We start from the raw sequence: 13,918 nt of genomic DNA on the forward strand, positions 1-13,918 counted from the left end.
CATAAATCCCTTCCCTGGTTCTTCACCCTCATACTACGGTCTCCTCTATTCCATCAACCAACTCTCCTTTTTTTCGTTTGCAGAGCCCGGGGAACCATGGACACACTTTCTTACCACCACATTTCATCCCTCCTGTCAAATCCTTTCTTCCCGAGATTTAGTACATCCACTTCAATCTCTTTCCATTTCCTCCCTTCACAATCCATTACCAAAACCCTCAAGACCTTCCACAACATGCACAGTTCTTCCTACATCCATTCCTGTAAAACACTTCACATTTTCAGTTTTTCTATTTTGCTTCATAGTCCATATGCATTCCTCACTCTCCTTTACTTTCCGCTTCGACTTGTTGACTATCCTCATCCCATGTTTGTCTTCTTTCGGTGAAGATCACTGGTAGTCATGTCACCAAATGTCCATGAGCCTTGTTCGTATGTTTTGAAGTACTTCTCACTCAGTTTGTTTTCCCCGCTTTCTTTTCTCATTACCCCTTTTATGTCTTTGCAAGTCCTTTTTGAGGCATCATTTCCCATCACCTCTGCTGTCACATACATGCCCCCCTTCATGTTGTGATTTCTTTTTTTTCTGCCATGCTCAATGAATTCACAGTCAGTTCTACCATACGTTTCCATCCAATCTGTCCTTTCCTAATCTTCCCCAACCCCAGACATCTCTAGTCACTCCCTCTCTCTTTACAGGACCCTCTACTGGGAACTCAAGACCCCTTCCCCTCCCCAACATCACACATTGGGTATATAGTTCTGAGTTTGTCTTTTGTGGTGGGGGTATCTGGGGTGGAGGGAGGGTTTAGATTCATGGTACCTTAAGTGGTGGTTTGGTAATGACACTCATGAATATCTTTCTCTCCTTTTTCCTATCCTCTTTTTCATTTGATATTTTTCTCTCTCTTTCTTTTCTGATGCGTGAATAGAAGTGGAGCAAAAAGGTAATTTTCATTGGTCCCTTCCTGTTACCCTCACGGTGACTCGTTAATTCCGCCCATAATTAATGTTGGAATCCTAATTTTTCCTTTTCTCTCCACCCCTCCTCCTCTGTTCCCCCTTTGTTGACCCTGTTACCCCCCTCTAATCCCTTTCGCTTTTTAAGGATTACAAGAGCTGGAGTGTATTTGAACCAGTATAAAATCCTGAAATTCCCCACAACATGGAGAGGATTTAGCATTGTAAAGGGTTAGGGTTATATGTTAGGATTAGAGCTTCTTTTTAAAGGCGAGATCGAGATGGTATTTTAGGAACTCTATAGGATAGTGGCGCATTTCTAAGCAGTAAATGAGATTAGGTTGGAGACGCATTTCACCTACATAAAAAAAAAGAAAATGTAAATACAGAACTTCATGCCGTGAAGTCATTAAGGCAGTAAGAATATTTTAAGCAAATGATAAGGCTCACAAGTTTGCAAAAGGTGGAAGGAGCAGCCATTTTAAGATGTCTGTCAGAGGAAAAAGGTCATTGGCACATTGCTTATGAAGACGTAATAATATTTCTGGCAGGGAAAGGGTTAGTGGTGACCAGCTTTGTAGGGAACAATTTAGCCGTAGTTAGCAGGATCGTGGAAGATAAGGGTTTAGTGGTGAAATACTCTGCAACCTCCAGCCTCCCGTCATTCCTCACTCCCGTCCTCTTATCCCGTCATGTTTCCATAGCAACCTCCAGAAACCTGGCCTACCTCAATTATTCCCCTCAGCTTTTCCCTACTTTTTCACTCTCTTCCCTCCGCTCCCCTCTCTCTGTCATTTTCCCCTCCTAATTTAATTATACACCATTTATTTTCCTTAAATTTCTGTTCTGCCCTCTTCACCCCCTTTTTTTTAATTATTATTTTCTTTCAAGGAAGGGAACTCCTTCTCCCTTACAGCATTGATACTTTTGTCAGGGGAGGCTTAATATAAGGCAGCTCTGCAGCAACACCTTATGTAAAATGTACATGATGTCGGTGTTTGTATGTCCGCAGAAGGCGTCACGCTGTAAACAGCGCCCGTACAGACATTTGTGTCAATTATAGAAACGGCGAAGAGGACACAATGCTTATAGGATGTATATCACAACTGGACCTAGTACATTTTCAGAGGGTCTGGCTGCTCCTTAAGGAATTGGGAAAATGGTCAGAGATCAGGATATGGGGGATGGATTGTAGTGTTCGCTGATAACATACAGCACCCCCGTGGTGATGATTAACCTCTCATCTCTCTGCTCTGTGCCGCACTCTGATTACTAACGCCATTAATCTGGTCTCTCCTTCCGCCTGTGCACAGACCTGTCTATTGATACAGTAAAAAAAAACCACGGCGGGTGCATTCTCTGTGGGTGGAATTAAGAGCTGAAATTTCTGCTATTTCTGTACATATATCCTTTCCATATAGCACCTAACATTGATTCTTTACCTCATCATTTTTCTCAGTTTAACCTTTATGTTGCCCTGTTGAACCATATACATGTTCTGCTTATAGTACTAAAGCTCCTAATCTGTTTCCAATCTGATTCCTATTATAAAATATATCTTCTGTTACTCCATTCTATTAATTCATATAACCTCCCCCTATATCTCCATTTAACCTCTACCTATATATCCCCCTATCACTCCTTATACCCTCCCCTATATTTCCTCCTATTACTCCATATAATCTTCCCTTTACCTATTCCTGTTACTTAATGTAACCTCTCCTATATCTCCTCCTGTTTCTCCATATACCCTCCCCTATATCTCCTCCTATCACTCCATATAATATATCCTAATATTTTCACATAACTTTTCCCTATCTCTCCTCCTTTTACTCCATTTATCTATATCCTATATCTTCTCCTATTAGCTCATACTGTATACTTTTCATTTTTCTACATATTACCTGTCCCTATATGTTCGCTTATTACTCCATACACCCCCCCCCATATGTCTTCTTAATACCTATCCTATAATTTCTCCTTTTTCTCCATAAACCCACTGCCTATATTCCTCCTATTACGCCATATATTTCCCTATATCTTCTCCTATTACTCCATATGACAGCTCCTATAATCTTACCAATTATTCTACATAACCTCTACCTATATCTCCTCCTATTACTCAATATACCCTCTCCCTATATCTTCTCCTATTACGTCATATAAACTCCCCTATATTTCACATTATTACTTCATATAACCCCTCCTATTACTTTCCTATATCTCCTATAACTCCATATAACCTACCCGCATATTTTCTCCAATTACTCCTTATAACCTGCCCCTATATTTTCTCCTATTACTCCATATAACCTCCCTATATTTCCTCCTATTACGCCATATAAACTTATATAGCTCTTTCTGTTACTCAATAAACCTTCCCCTATATCTCCTCCAATTACTCCATATATCCTCCCCCTGTATCTCTTTTTATTACTTCATAAAACTCCCCTTATATATATTACTCAGTATAACTTCCCTGATATCTTCTATTACTCCATATAACCCCCATATTTTCTCATATTACACCATTATATCCTAACCCATACCTCCAACTATTGTTCCATATAAATTATTCCTATATCTTTTCCCTGTTATTTCATATATCTTTTCCAATATATTACTCTCATAAAACATCTCCTTATAGCTTCTTTAATTACTCCATATAACCTCTCCCTATATCTCCTCCTATTACCCATATAACCTCTCCTATATCTCCTCCTATTACCCATATAACCTCTCCTATATCTCCTCCTATTACCCATATAACCTCTCCTATATCTCCTCCTATTACCCATATAACCTCTCCTATATCTCCTCCTATTACCCATATAACCTCTCCTATATCTCCTCCTATTACTCCATATAACCTCTCCCTATATCTCCTCCTATTACCCATATAACCTCTCCCTATATCTCCTCCTATTACCCATATAACCTCTCCTATATCTCCTCCTATTACCCATATAACCTCTCCTATATCTCCTCCTATTACCCATATAACCTCTCCTATATCTCCTCCTATTACCCATATAACCTCTCCCTATATCTCCTCCTATTACCCATATAACCTCTCCCTATATCTCCTCCTATTACCCATATAACCTCTCCTATATCTCCTCCTATTACCCATATAACCTCTCCCTATATCTCCTCCTATTACCCATATAACCTCTCCCTATATCTCCTCCTATTACCCATATAACCTCTCCTATATCTCCTCCTATTACTCCATATAACCTCTCCCTATATCTCCTCCTATTACCCATATAACCTCTCCTATATCTCCTCCTATTACCCATATAACCTCTCCCTATATCTCCTCCTATTACCCATATAACCTCCTATATCTCCTCCTATTACCCATATAACCTCTCCCTATATCTCCTCCTATTACCCATATAACCTCTCCCTATATCTCCTCCTATTACCCATATAACCTCTCCCTATATCTCCTCCTATTACCCATATAACCTCTCCCTATATCTCCTCCTATTACTCCATATAACCTCTCCTATATCTCCTCCTATTACCCATATAACCTCTCCTATATCTCCTCCTATTACTCCATATAACCTCTCCTATATCTCCTCCTATTACTCCATATAACCTCCTATATCTCCTCCTATTACCCATATAACCTCTCCCTATATCTCCTCCTATTACTCCATATAACCTCTCCTATATCTCCTCCTATTACCCATATTACCTCTTCTATATCTCCTCCTATTACCCATATAACCTCTCCTATATCTCCTCCTATTACCCATATAACCTCTCCTATATCTCCTCCTATTACCCATATAACCTCTCCTATATCTCCTCCTATTACTCTGTATAACCTTCCTGTATATTTTTCCTATTACTCCATATAACCTTTCCTATATTTTATCCTCTTATACATAAAACCCCTCATTTATTCCCTCCTATTTCTTCATATAAACTCTCCTATTACTCCATATAACTTCTCACTATAATTTGACTTATTAAGTCATATATCCCTCTCAATAACTCCTCTTATTAATTCCTATGTATGCTCCCTATATTTCCTATTTTCCTAATAAACATTTCCAATTACTCCATATGACCTTTCCTTATGATTCATCTTTAATGAATCTCCCCAAAAATCCATATATCAAAGTAATCTCCCCCTATAAGTCCAGCTTTACCAACTCATTTACCTTTTCTGTGTAGACTGTGTTCCATGTTAAAATGATTTTAGTTTAGTTCATTGTTCAGTATCTTTCTTCTTATATGTCCCATGTTGCTCCATGTAATAAACATCTACCTCCCCATATAGGTGCCTCCTAAATCCCCTGTTTGTGTCCCTCTGTGGGAGAGGGACAAACTCCACCAGTTTCCACCCAACATCTCATGACTTGGTGACAAAATTGTCTTTACATTATAGGCTTTTGTCACTTCTAACAACTTCCTTTGTGAGCAGGCGGATACCACACCACCGTACAACACGCACTCTCTCTCTGACTTCACTCTTCTCCCTACAGGTGTCTGAGATTAACTCCCTTTCTTTCTGTGTTGCTGTGTAAGCTGTCTAACTGAACTAAAACCTGTTACAAGAACACCCCTATCGGAATATTTTACAGCCGGGTCATTCCCATTGCCATAAAAGGAACCCCAGTTACAAGGACACCCCTTAAAAAACAGTCAATAACGTCATTAAATGGGTACAAAATTAGCATGTTTGAACACCAAAAAACTGGTTTCATTGTGTGGTCAAAACGAGGATAGGCAGTGAGGCTCTCTGTCCTCTTAGAGTGGTCCACGTAGAGATAGTCAACTAAGCTCATTGTTCACTGTTTTTTAGTCAACTTGCAGATAGTCAACAAAGCTTCTTGGTGTGCTCATAGTAGCAATAGGAAACCATTCTACTCTTTGTTTTGTAAGGGAAGACTTTAATTCTGGTCAACTCTCATTAAAACTCATTTTTGCTATTGCGCTCCTTATGGTAAATAAAAAATATTTCTCATATAGTTTGTTTAAAAAACTGACGCTTTTTATGTTTTATTTGTGCTTAATAAAGCTCAAGAGCACATTTCCCCCCATCTTATACACAGACTTTGGACCAAAGCCCAAACACAGAAAGTGCAGCCTGGAGTGCTGAGAGGGGTGTGTCCAGCCTCATCCAATCATAGCTCTTCTCACACTTAACTGCCATTTGCTGTTGGTTGGACACACCCCCCTCCCCTCAGCACTCCAGGCTGCACTTCCTGTGTTTGGGCATCAGTCCTAAGTCTGTGTATAAGATGGGGGAAAATGTGCTCTTGAGCTTTTTTAAGCACAAATAAAACATAAAAAACTTCATTTTTTTTAAACAAAGTATATTAGAAATATTTTTTATTTACCTTAAGGAGTGCAATAGCAAAAAATTGTTTTAATGAGAGTGCCCATTTAAATGACTACAGTAGATAAAAATGTAGTGAGATTATATGGTCTCTTGGTTTTCTTCTGTTGAGTCCGTACCAGAGTTAGAGAAGGCCATAAACCCTAATAGAGTTAATGCCTCCATATACATTAAAGTTGACTGACCTCATCGATTTTGATGGGACTGGCCAACTATTTTACATATATGAAGACCTCCCAACATTTCCCCATGAGATGGATTTCAGAGAAAACAAGGATCAGGCATGTTGAATGTCAATGCCCGATCCCTTTATTTTTCCTTAGGAAATGCCACGGCTAGAAACATCTGACCGTGGCTTATTTCCCTCAGTTCACTTACCATACATGCAGGCTCAGCAGAGTATGACTGCGTGTTCAGGAATCAAGAGCAATAGCTGTCAGTCAAGCAAGCATTTAGCTGTCAGCTATTAAAGGCATATGGGCACCAGTATTTTTGAAATATACAACATAATATATGCAAGTTAACGGTTTGCCTGAAGAAAGAAAACTGTCTCTATTGTTTCAGCTGTAGGTAGTTACAGTGTAAGTTAATATTTTAAAAGAGCCTTGAAACATGACTAGGGATAACTAGGGTTAAGCTAATATCACTAGGCATGTTTTAAGGCTCTTTTAGGAGTAGTGTATGGATTTGCATGGTAGCTACCTGTAGGTGGCTATAGAAAGACAGATTTTTTTCTTTTGGAGGATAGTTAAAGGGTACCGTTCATCAAAAAAACTTTTGATATATTATAGATTAATGTATGCAGAATAACTTTCACATAGCATGTTATTAAAAAATATGCTTCTTTCTATTTAATTTTCCACTTTGAAAAAACGACCACTAGGGGTCTCCCTACCAGTCCTTTTTTATAGATTTCAGACTCCTGCTGGAGTCCTAAATTTCAGACTGCAGCCGGGACACAGACAAGCTCAACACTGCTCCCTGGCAGTGAGCAGTGGTGAGCTTGTCTGTGTCCCGGCTGCTGTCTGAGATTTAGGACTCCTGCATGAGTCTGAAATCTATAAAAAAAGGACTGGTATGGAGACCCCTAGTGGTCATTTTTTCAAAGTGGAAAATTAAATAGAAAGAAGCATATTTTTTAATAACATGCAATTGGAAAGTTATTCTGCATACATTAATCTTTAATATATAAAAAGTATATTTGATGAAAGGCACCCTTTAATTTGTTTATTGTTTAACCCCATGGGGCATTCCCTGTAGGACTCTATACCAGTGTTCTTCAACCTGCGGACCTCCAGATAATGCAAAACTGCAACTCCCAGCATGCCCGGACAGCCAACGGCTGTCCGGGCATGCTGGGAGTTGTAGTTTTGCAACATCTGGGGGTCCGCAGGTTGAAGAACACTGCTCTATACCTTTAGTATACTGGCAGTATCTAACTCTTCATCATAGCTAAGCCAAGTCTGAATACAACCCTCAATGAATCAGGTATTAGATTAAATAATAATAATAATCATCATCATAAATAAGTGTATGTAATTGACATATGTTTAATTGCACATTTCCATTCATTTCATTCCATTTGCATGCAAAGCAAATGGATTTATTTATAGAAAAATATCCAGTATAGTCACAGTAGTTGAAAAATCAGCAAATGTACTATGAAACATACAGCTTGATGGGGTGTTCTTATAACGGGAAGCTTATTTATGGGATGGGGCATGCTGGGGCTGTGAGCTCTTTAGGGGTATGTTCTTCTAACAAGGGTTTACTGATGGTATCTTTGTTGCTGCTATAAAAATGACATTATACTACACTAGCCCCATACTGCTTTAAAAGAAGGTCTTTTCAAAGTAGTCATAAATGATAATATAAAAGCACATATCCATGGTCACCTAATGCCCAAAAATAGAGAGGTATATGAATTTTTCATTCTCAAGAAACCATCTTCTAATCCCCCTAAGACACTACTTCACTTCATTTATCATAGTTTACTTATGAAGGACAAAATACAGCGGAGGTACAGCAGGATGTAGTTATGAAGAATTGTAATAACTGTTCTGGAGGGTAACAGTGATGCACAGTAAGGCTACATTCACACTATGGAATTTCCAAGTGGAGAAATTCTGCTCAGAAATTCCATTGTAGCAGCCTCCCATTGTCTTAAAAGGGTACTCCGGTGAAAACCTTTTTTCTTTTAAATCAACTGGTGGCAGAAAGTTAAACATATTTGTAAATTACTTCTATTAAAAAACCTTAATCCTTCCTGTACTTATTAGCTGCTGAATACTACAGAGGAAATTCTTTTCTTTTTGGAATGCTCTCTGATGACATCACGAGCACAGTTCTCTCTGCTGACGTTATTATAATAATAATAACGCTTCATTTATTTATTGTTGTCCTTAGTGGGATTTGAACCCAAGTCCCCAGCACTGCAAGGCAGCAGTGCTAACCACTGAGCCACCATGCTGCCCTTAGGATTTCATCTGCTATGCACGGTTGCTAAAATGGACAGAGATGTCAGCAGAGAGCACTGTGCTCGTGATGTCATCAGTGTTCCAAAAAGAAAGGAATTTCCTCTGTAGCATTCAGCAGCTAATAAGTACTGGAAGGATTAAGATTTTTTAATAGAAGTAATTTGCAAATCTGTTTAACGTTCCAGAGCCAGTTGATTTAAAAGAAAAAAGGTTTTCTCCGGAGTACCCCTTTAAAGGTTATTCTGCTGCACCATGCACACTGCAGAAATTAAAATTTCACATTTTGCCGAAAGAATAACCACATTCACTCTTTTGGCTGAATATCCTTGGAAATGTATAGACGTCTATGGAGACAGAGCATGTCCGAACGGTCCTAGAGCCGACTGATTCAGCCAGCACCTACTGTACACAGAATGTCCGCCTGGATATTCTGTACTGTGAATCCAGCCTTAGGGGATAACACGTTGAGACACAGTTGTGAGTCATGAAGCGAAACTACTCAAAGGCCTCACACATATGGCACAAAATACCCAGAGGCTTCGTACGGTGACATTCATTGATTACAGCTTACATTATAGGGTGCCTGTATGATGCTATGCTTCTAGGGCATTGTCCTTTGTTGGAATCTAGCAGAACTACACACCTTCATAAGAATTCTGTCTATGGATACCAAATAACAGTACATAGAACAATTTCCAAGTAGTTGTAATACAATTTGGTGTGCGCTAGCCCTAAAGCTGGCGATATACCATTTATTTATTAGCACATTCAGACAGTTTTGCGTCTGACAGAAATCCATCATCTGTGGTCTAACACAGGCCCCATGCTTTTGCACCTTGTGGCCTCATTCAATAGTTGTAAGCCACAATAAACAAAAAAAAATGGAGAAGATATAGATTAAACATAAAGCAACCAGAAATCCTGAATAGGCAAACTAGTTACATAGTTCATAAGGTTGAAAAAAGACCAGAGTCCATTAAAGGGGTACTCCGGTGAAAAACCTTTTTCTTTTAAATCAACTGGCTCTGGAAAGTTAAACAGATTTGCAAATTACTTTTATTTAAAAATCTTAATCCTTCCAGTACTTATTAGCTGCTGAATGCTACAGAGGAAATTCCTTTCTTTTTGGAACACTGATGACATCACGAGCACAGTGCTCTCTGCTGACATCTCTGTCCATTTTAGCAACCATGCATAGCAGATGCATAGCAGATGTATGCTAAGGTTAGCATGGTGGCTCAGTGGTTAGCACTGTTGCCTTGCAGTGCTGGGGACTTGGGTTCAAATCCCACTAAGAACAACAATAAATAAAGCGTTATTATTATTATAATAACGTCAGCAGAGAGAACTGTGCTCGTGATGTCAGCAGAGAGCATTCCAAAAAGAAAAGAATTTCCTCTGTAGTATTCAGCAGCTAATAAGTACAGGAAGGATTAAGATTTTTTAATAGAAGTAATTTACAAATATGTTTAACTTTCTGGATTTAAAAGAAAAAAGGTTTTCACCGGAGTACCCCTTTAAGTTCAACCTTTATGCCTATTGTGTTGATCCAGAGGAAGGCAAAAATCCCTTATGAGGTTGATGCCAATTGCCCCACAAGGGGGAAAAATTCCTTCCCGACTCCAAAAATCGCAATAAGAATAAATCCCTGGATCAACGTTCTGTCCCTATAAATCTAGTATCCATAACCTGTAAACATAATTACACGCCAGAAATGTATCCAGGGGCTCCTTTTGAGCTCTTTTGTTGAGTTCACCATGATCACTTCCTCTGGCAGATAGTTCCTGGTCTAAAGCTGACACTAGTGTTATAACTATCCAAGTTGGCATTCTATGGTGGATAGAATCTATCAACCATAATGTTAGTTGCCAGTGCACATGGTCATGGCCAACGACAAGCCAATAGTTGGGGACCACTAGTCTAACATAACTTGAGAATGTCTTCAAATTGGCAAAGTAGATATGGCAATTGCAAGTTGAAGCAAAAACAAAGTTTGAGGACTGGCTATTTCCTTAGAATTGATCTTAATCTTGATTTTAATAGTTGAGAGGAAAGTTAACTTCAGCATGGCAGACAGGGAATACAGTAAACGTTTGCATTAGCATTTATGGTTTTTAAGAACAAGAAGGGAATAGCAGCCTTTTAGGCAAGTGTTTTTTGTTTAACAAGATAAAAGTACCACACAATGTAGAGTGATGTACTCTATCTAGGATAGGTTTTATAAATTAGGCTATAATGCAGATAAAAAGAGCAACAAAGAAGCAGAGAAATAATCGGCAACTCACCGCGGCCAGCTGAGTAAATCTTCTTTTATTTCATACTCACAAAAGTATCATATGGGAAGAGGGTAGTGGGGGGGACACAGGATGGCGACCAAGCTCCGTTTCGCACGATGGTCGTGCTTCCTCCGGCCAATGGCCGGAGGAAGCACGACCATCGTGCGAAACGGAGCTTGGTCGCCATCCTGTGTCCCTCCACTACCCTCTTCCCATATGATACTTTTGTGAGTATGAAATAAAAGAAGATTTACTCAGCTGGCCGCGGTGAGTTGCCGATTATTTCTCCGCTTCTTTGTTGCGATTCCATGCACTATTGCTAGTCAGAGCACCACCTCCAGCAATCTCAGTCCTGGTCTGCCGTTTCATCACCGTTCTACACCTAAGGGGAAGTAGTGCCGTGCTGGCTATCTATGAACTGTGTCCAGATAAAAAGAGCAATGTCAGTTTTATTTGAGAATATGACCTCCTGCTGTCCCAGAGAATTTGACATGCCATGTATGGTGTGTGACTACAAATATGAGGTAGCCACTTGAGACTTACAAAAGATTTTACAACGTGTATATTGGGTACAATTGCTGGTCAGTGCTGTTTGTTAAGACACATTACATGCTAGCTCAAAATAGCTGACCTTAGCAGTTTATGGGAAGGAATAAAAAAATAATAACATTGGGGATAGGAGAACAAGAAGAATAATATTCCATATATCCATTACATACAGAAAAATGTTACTTCTACTTTATGCAACTAATTGGCCCAGTCAGTCAGCCCAGTGATATGACCATGGATAGTAATATATACATGGAATAATCTAGCCCGGGTTAATGGTTAGGTGGTGTAGAAGGAATATAAAGATCCATTTAGTGTTAAGCTATACGAATCCTTCCATTGCCTATCCATAGTTTTCAGCTACCCTTCATTCACCACCGTCTTGACACTGCCCCCATCATATGCAACTATGTTCTTTGTAATGTAATCTCATGAATGGACAGATCACTGCTCCCCACAAGGTTAACACATTTCTTTCTGCTGCTCTCATTTATTCACGTGAGCCAAGTGGCTTTGGAGTGCTTTGACCCTGCCAACCTTAGAAATCACTTCCAACTATTATATGCATGGCCTGAATGTCTGTAGGGTGTCTTATCACCCTCACACTCCAAGGGATGGGTGCCTAAAGACAGAGAAGTAATAAAAGGTCTTAGACTATAATAGAGGCTTGTGCTGTGCAGTTTCAGCAGAAGAGTGTCATTCAACTCACGTTACAAGATAAGACCTTCATATCCGTACACTGGAAAGGCCAATTCACAATCGCATCTTGATGCAACCCTACAAAGTCATGGATGCATTGAGCTGTATCCATTCTCTGATTCCCATTCCTATGGCAACATTGTGTGCTGTATCCTAGTAAGGAAACAAAGCTGTCAAGCCCTAGTCTTGATTGTTTCCTGACCCAATAGTATCACAGAAGAGCCATTTTTACTGATCTACCCATCATACAGTGTCATGAAGCTCACCAAACATCTATTGTGACCATTGTTCTCTAACTAAAGCATGCAACATCCTGATGTTTTGTAATGTTACTAGTTAAAGTAATTTAGTCTTAGGGCTAACATCAGATGGGGCTGTAGATGACAAAATGTGTTGTAGGGGATAGGATCATCATCAGTGACACCCTCTGCCTTGTAATGTCCTAGTTCTAACATCCTATAATATTACTGGGCTCTGTTCATACTACCATCATGGCTTCAGTTCTTAAGAGTCATGACTACTATGAGGTTTTTTTTTTTTAAGCATCCCAATGAATCCTAATGGATTCCATTGACATATAATGGGGTCCACCATGTTTCTCTCAGGGTTCTCGTATTGTTGATGGCAGTAGCCGAAAGACTTAAAAATACCAAAATCCTGAAGGAAAATGAAAATTGGGAATGCGAACCAAAGTCAATAGTTTGGTTGGTTCCATATCCTGTTAGGGGAAAAAGGAGAAGCCCGAAAAGAGGACCAAATTACTAGAACTGATTAAATGTATATAGAAGGGAACAAAGCACACCAGGCATCAGGCCATTTAATTTATCACTAAAAGACAGTGAATAAATTCAGTTTAGATTATCTTATATCATCTTTCCCATAGATGTGTGTAAACCCTATTACATCTTAGTATTTGTTAAAGGACCTTATATAAGACCACGTAGGTAAAAACATACTAGTTGGCTGCTACTTTTACCCAATCCATCCAAAAGAAGACTAAAGCTAACTCATTGTATGCTTTTCCAAATTAAAACATACTTGTTGCCTACTCACAGCAGAGTATTCATGAGAACATGGCCATGGTGGATTCCCAAAAAGCTGCATTCCACCCTATGATGTCTCTGCTGTGTGTATGTGATGTGTTCTGTTTAGGTGTCCTGTTCTTCTGGGTGTTAGTTTATCCTTAAATGGGTGACTAAATTCCAGGGACGAGAGATTAACTTATAAGAAGGGGTGTTCTTTTAATGGGTTCCCTTATATAAGGGGCACATTGGCACTACAGGACTTTCCTTTAGGATACTTGTTTTCTGCAAGACTTTATTTCACTTAATCAATATTTCCATCCAACAGGATAGTGGATGCCAATTTCATTGACCCATGATGCAACTCAGCAGGTCTCTTTCTTGTGTCTCACACCTCATGGCTGTTTAATCAGCTCCCCTCTAACTCAATTAGCTTTCAGGATCCCAGCCTGAGCAGCAACAGAGATCCTCAGTGGGGGGAGGTCAACCACCAATGTACCATGATTGGCTGTAAGAATGATGTGACCTCAGAGTTTTCGTTTTTTTCTTTCTCCCTCCCCTAGCAGCATTGCCA

The 13,918-nt window shown here is 39.4% G+C and overlaps 1 protein-coding gene across 3 annotated transcripts in view; it reads left to right on the forward strand.

Annotated features, from left to right (window-relative positions):
- The window catches only part of ADGRL1 (adhesion G protein-coupled receptor L1), a 391,958-nt gene that overhangs the window by 325,767 nt on the left and 52,273 nt on the right, over positions 1 to 13,918 (forward strand). Inside the window, exon 5 of one of the 3 annotated variants that reach the window (XM_056570743.1) lies at positions 932 to 946. The exons of 1 other annotated variant lie outside the window; for it this stretch is intronic. In XM_056570743.1, the coding sequence (XP_056426718.1) occupies positions 932 to 946 (15 nt within the window). Of the gene's footprint in view, positions 1 to 931; positions 947 to 11,324; positions 13,855 to 13,918 lie in introns of those variants that run through there. One more of the 3 variants, XM_056570745.1, reaches the window with a different exon arrangement.

The sequence above is a fragment of the Hyla sarda genome, chromosome 4 (assembly GCF_029499605.1).
Source record: "Hyla sarda isolate aHylSar1 chromosome 4, aHylSar1.hap1, whole genome shotgun sequence".
Lineage (NCBI taxonomy): Eukaryota > Metazoa > Chordata > Amphibia > Anura > Hylidae > Hyla > Hyla sarda.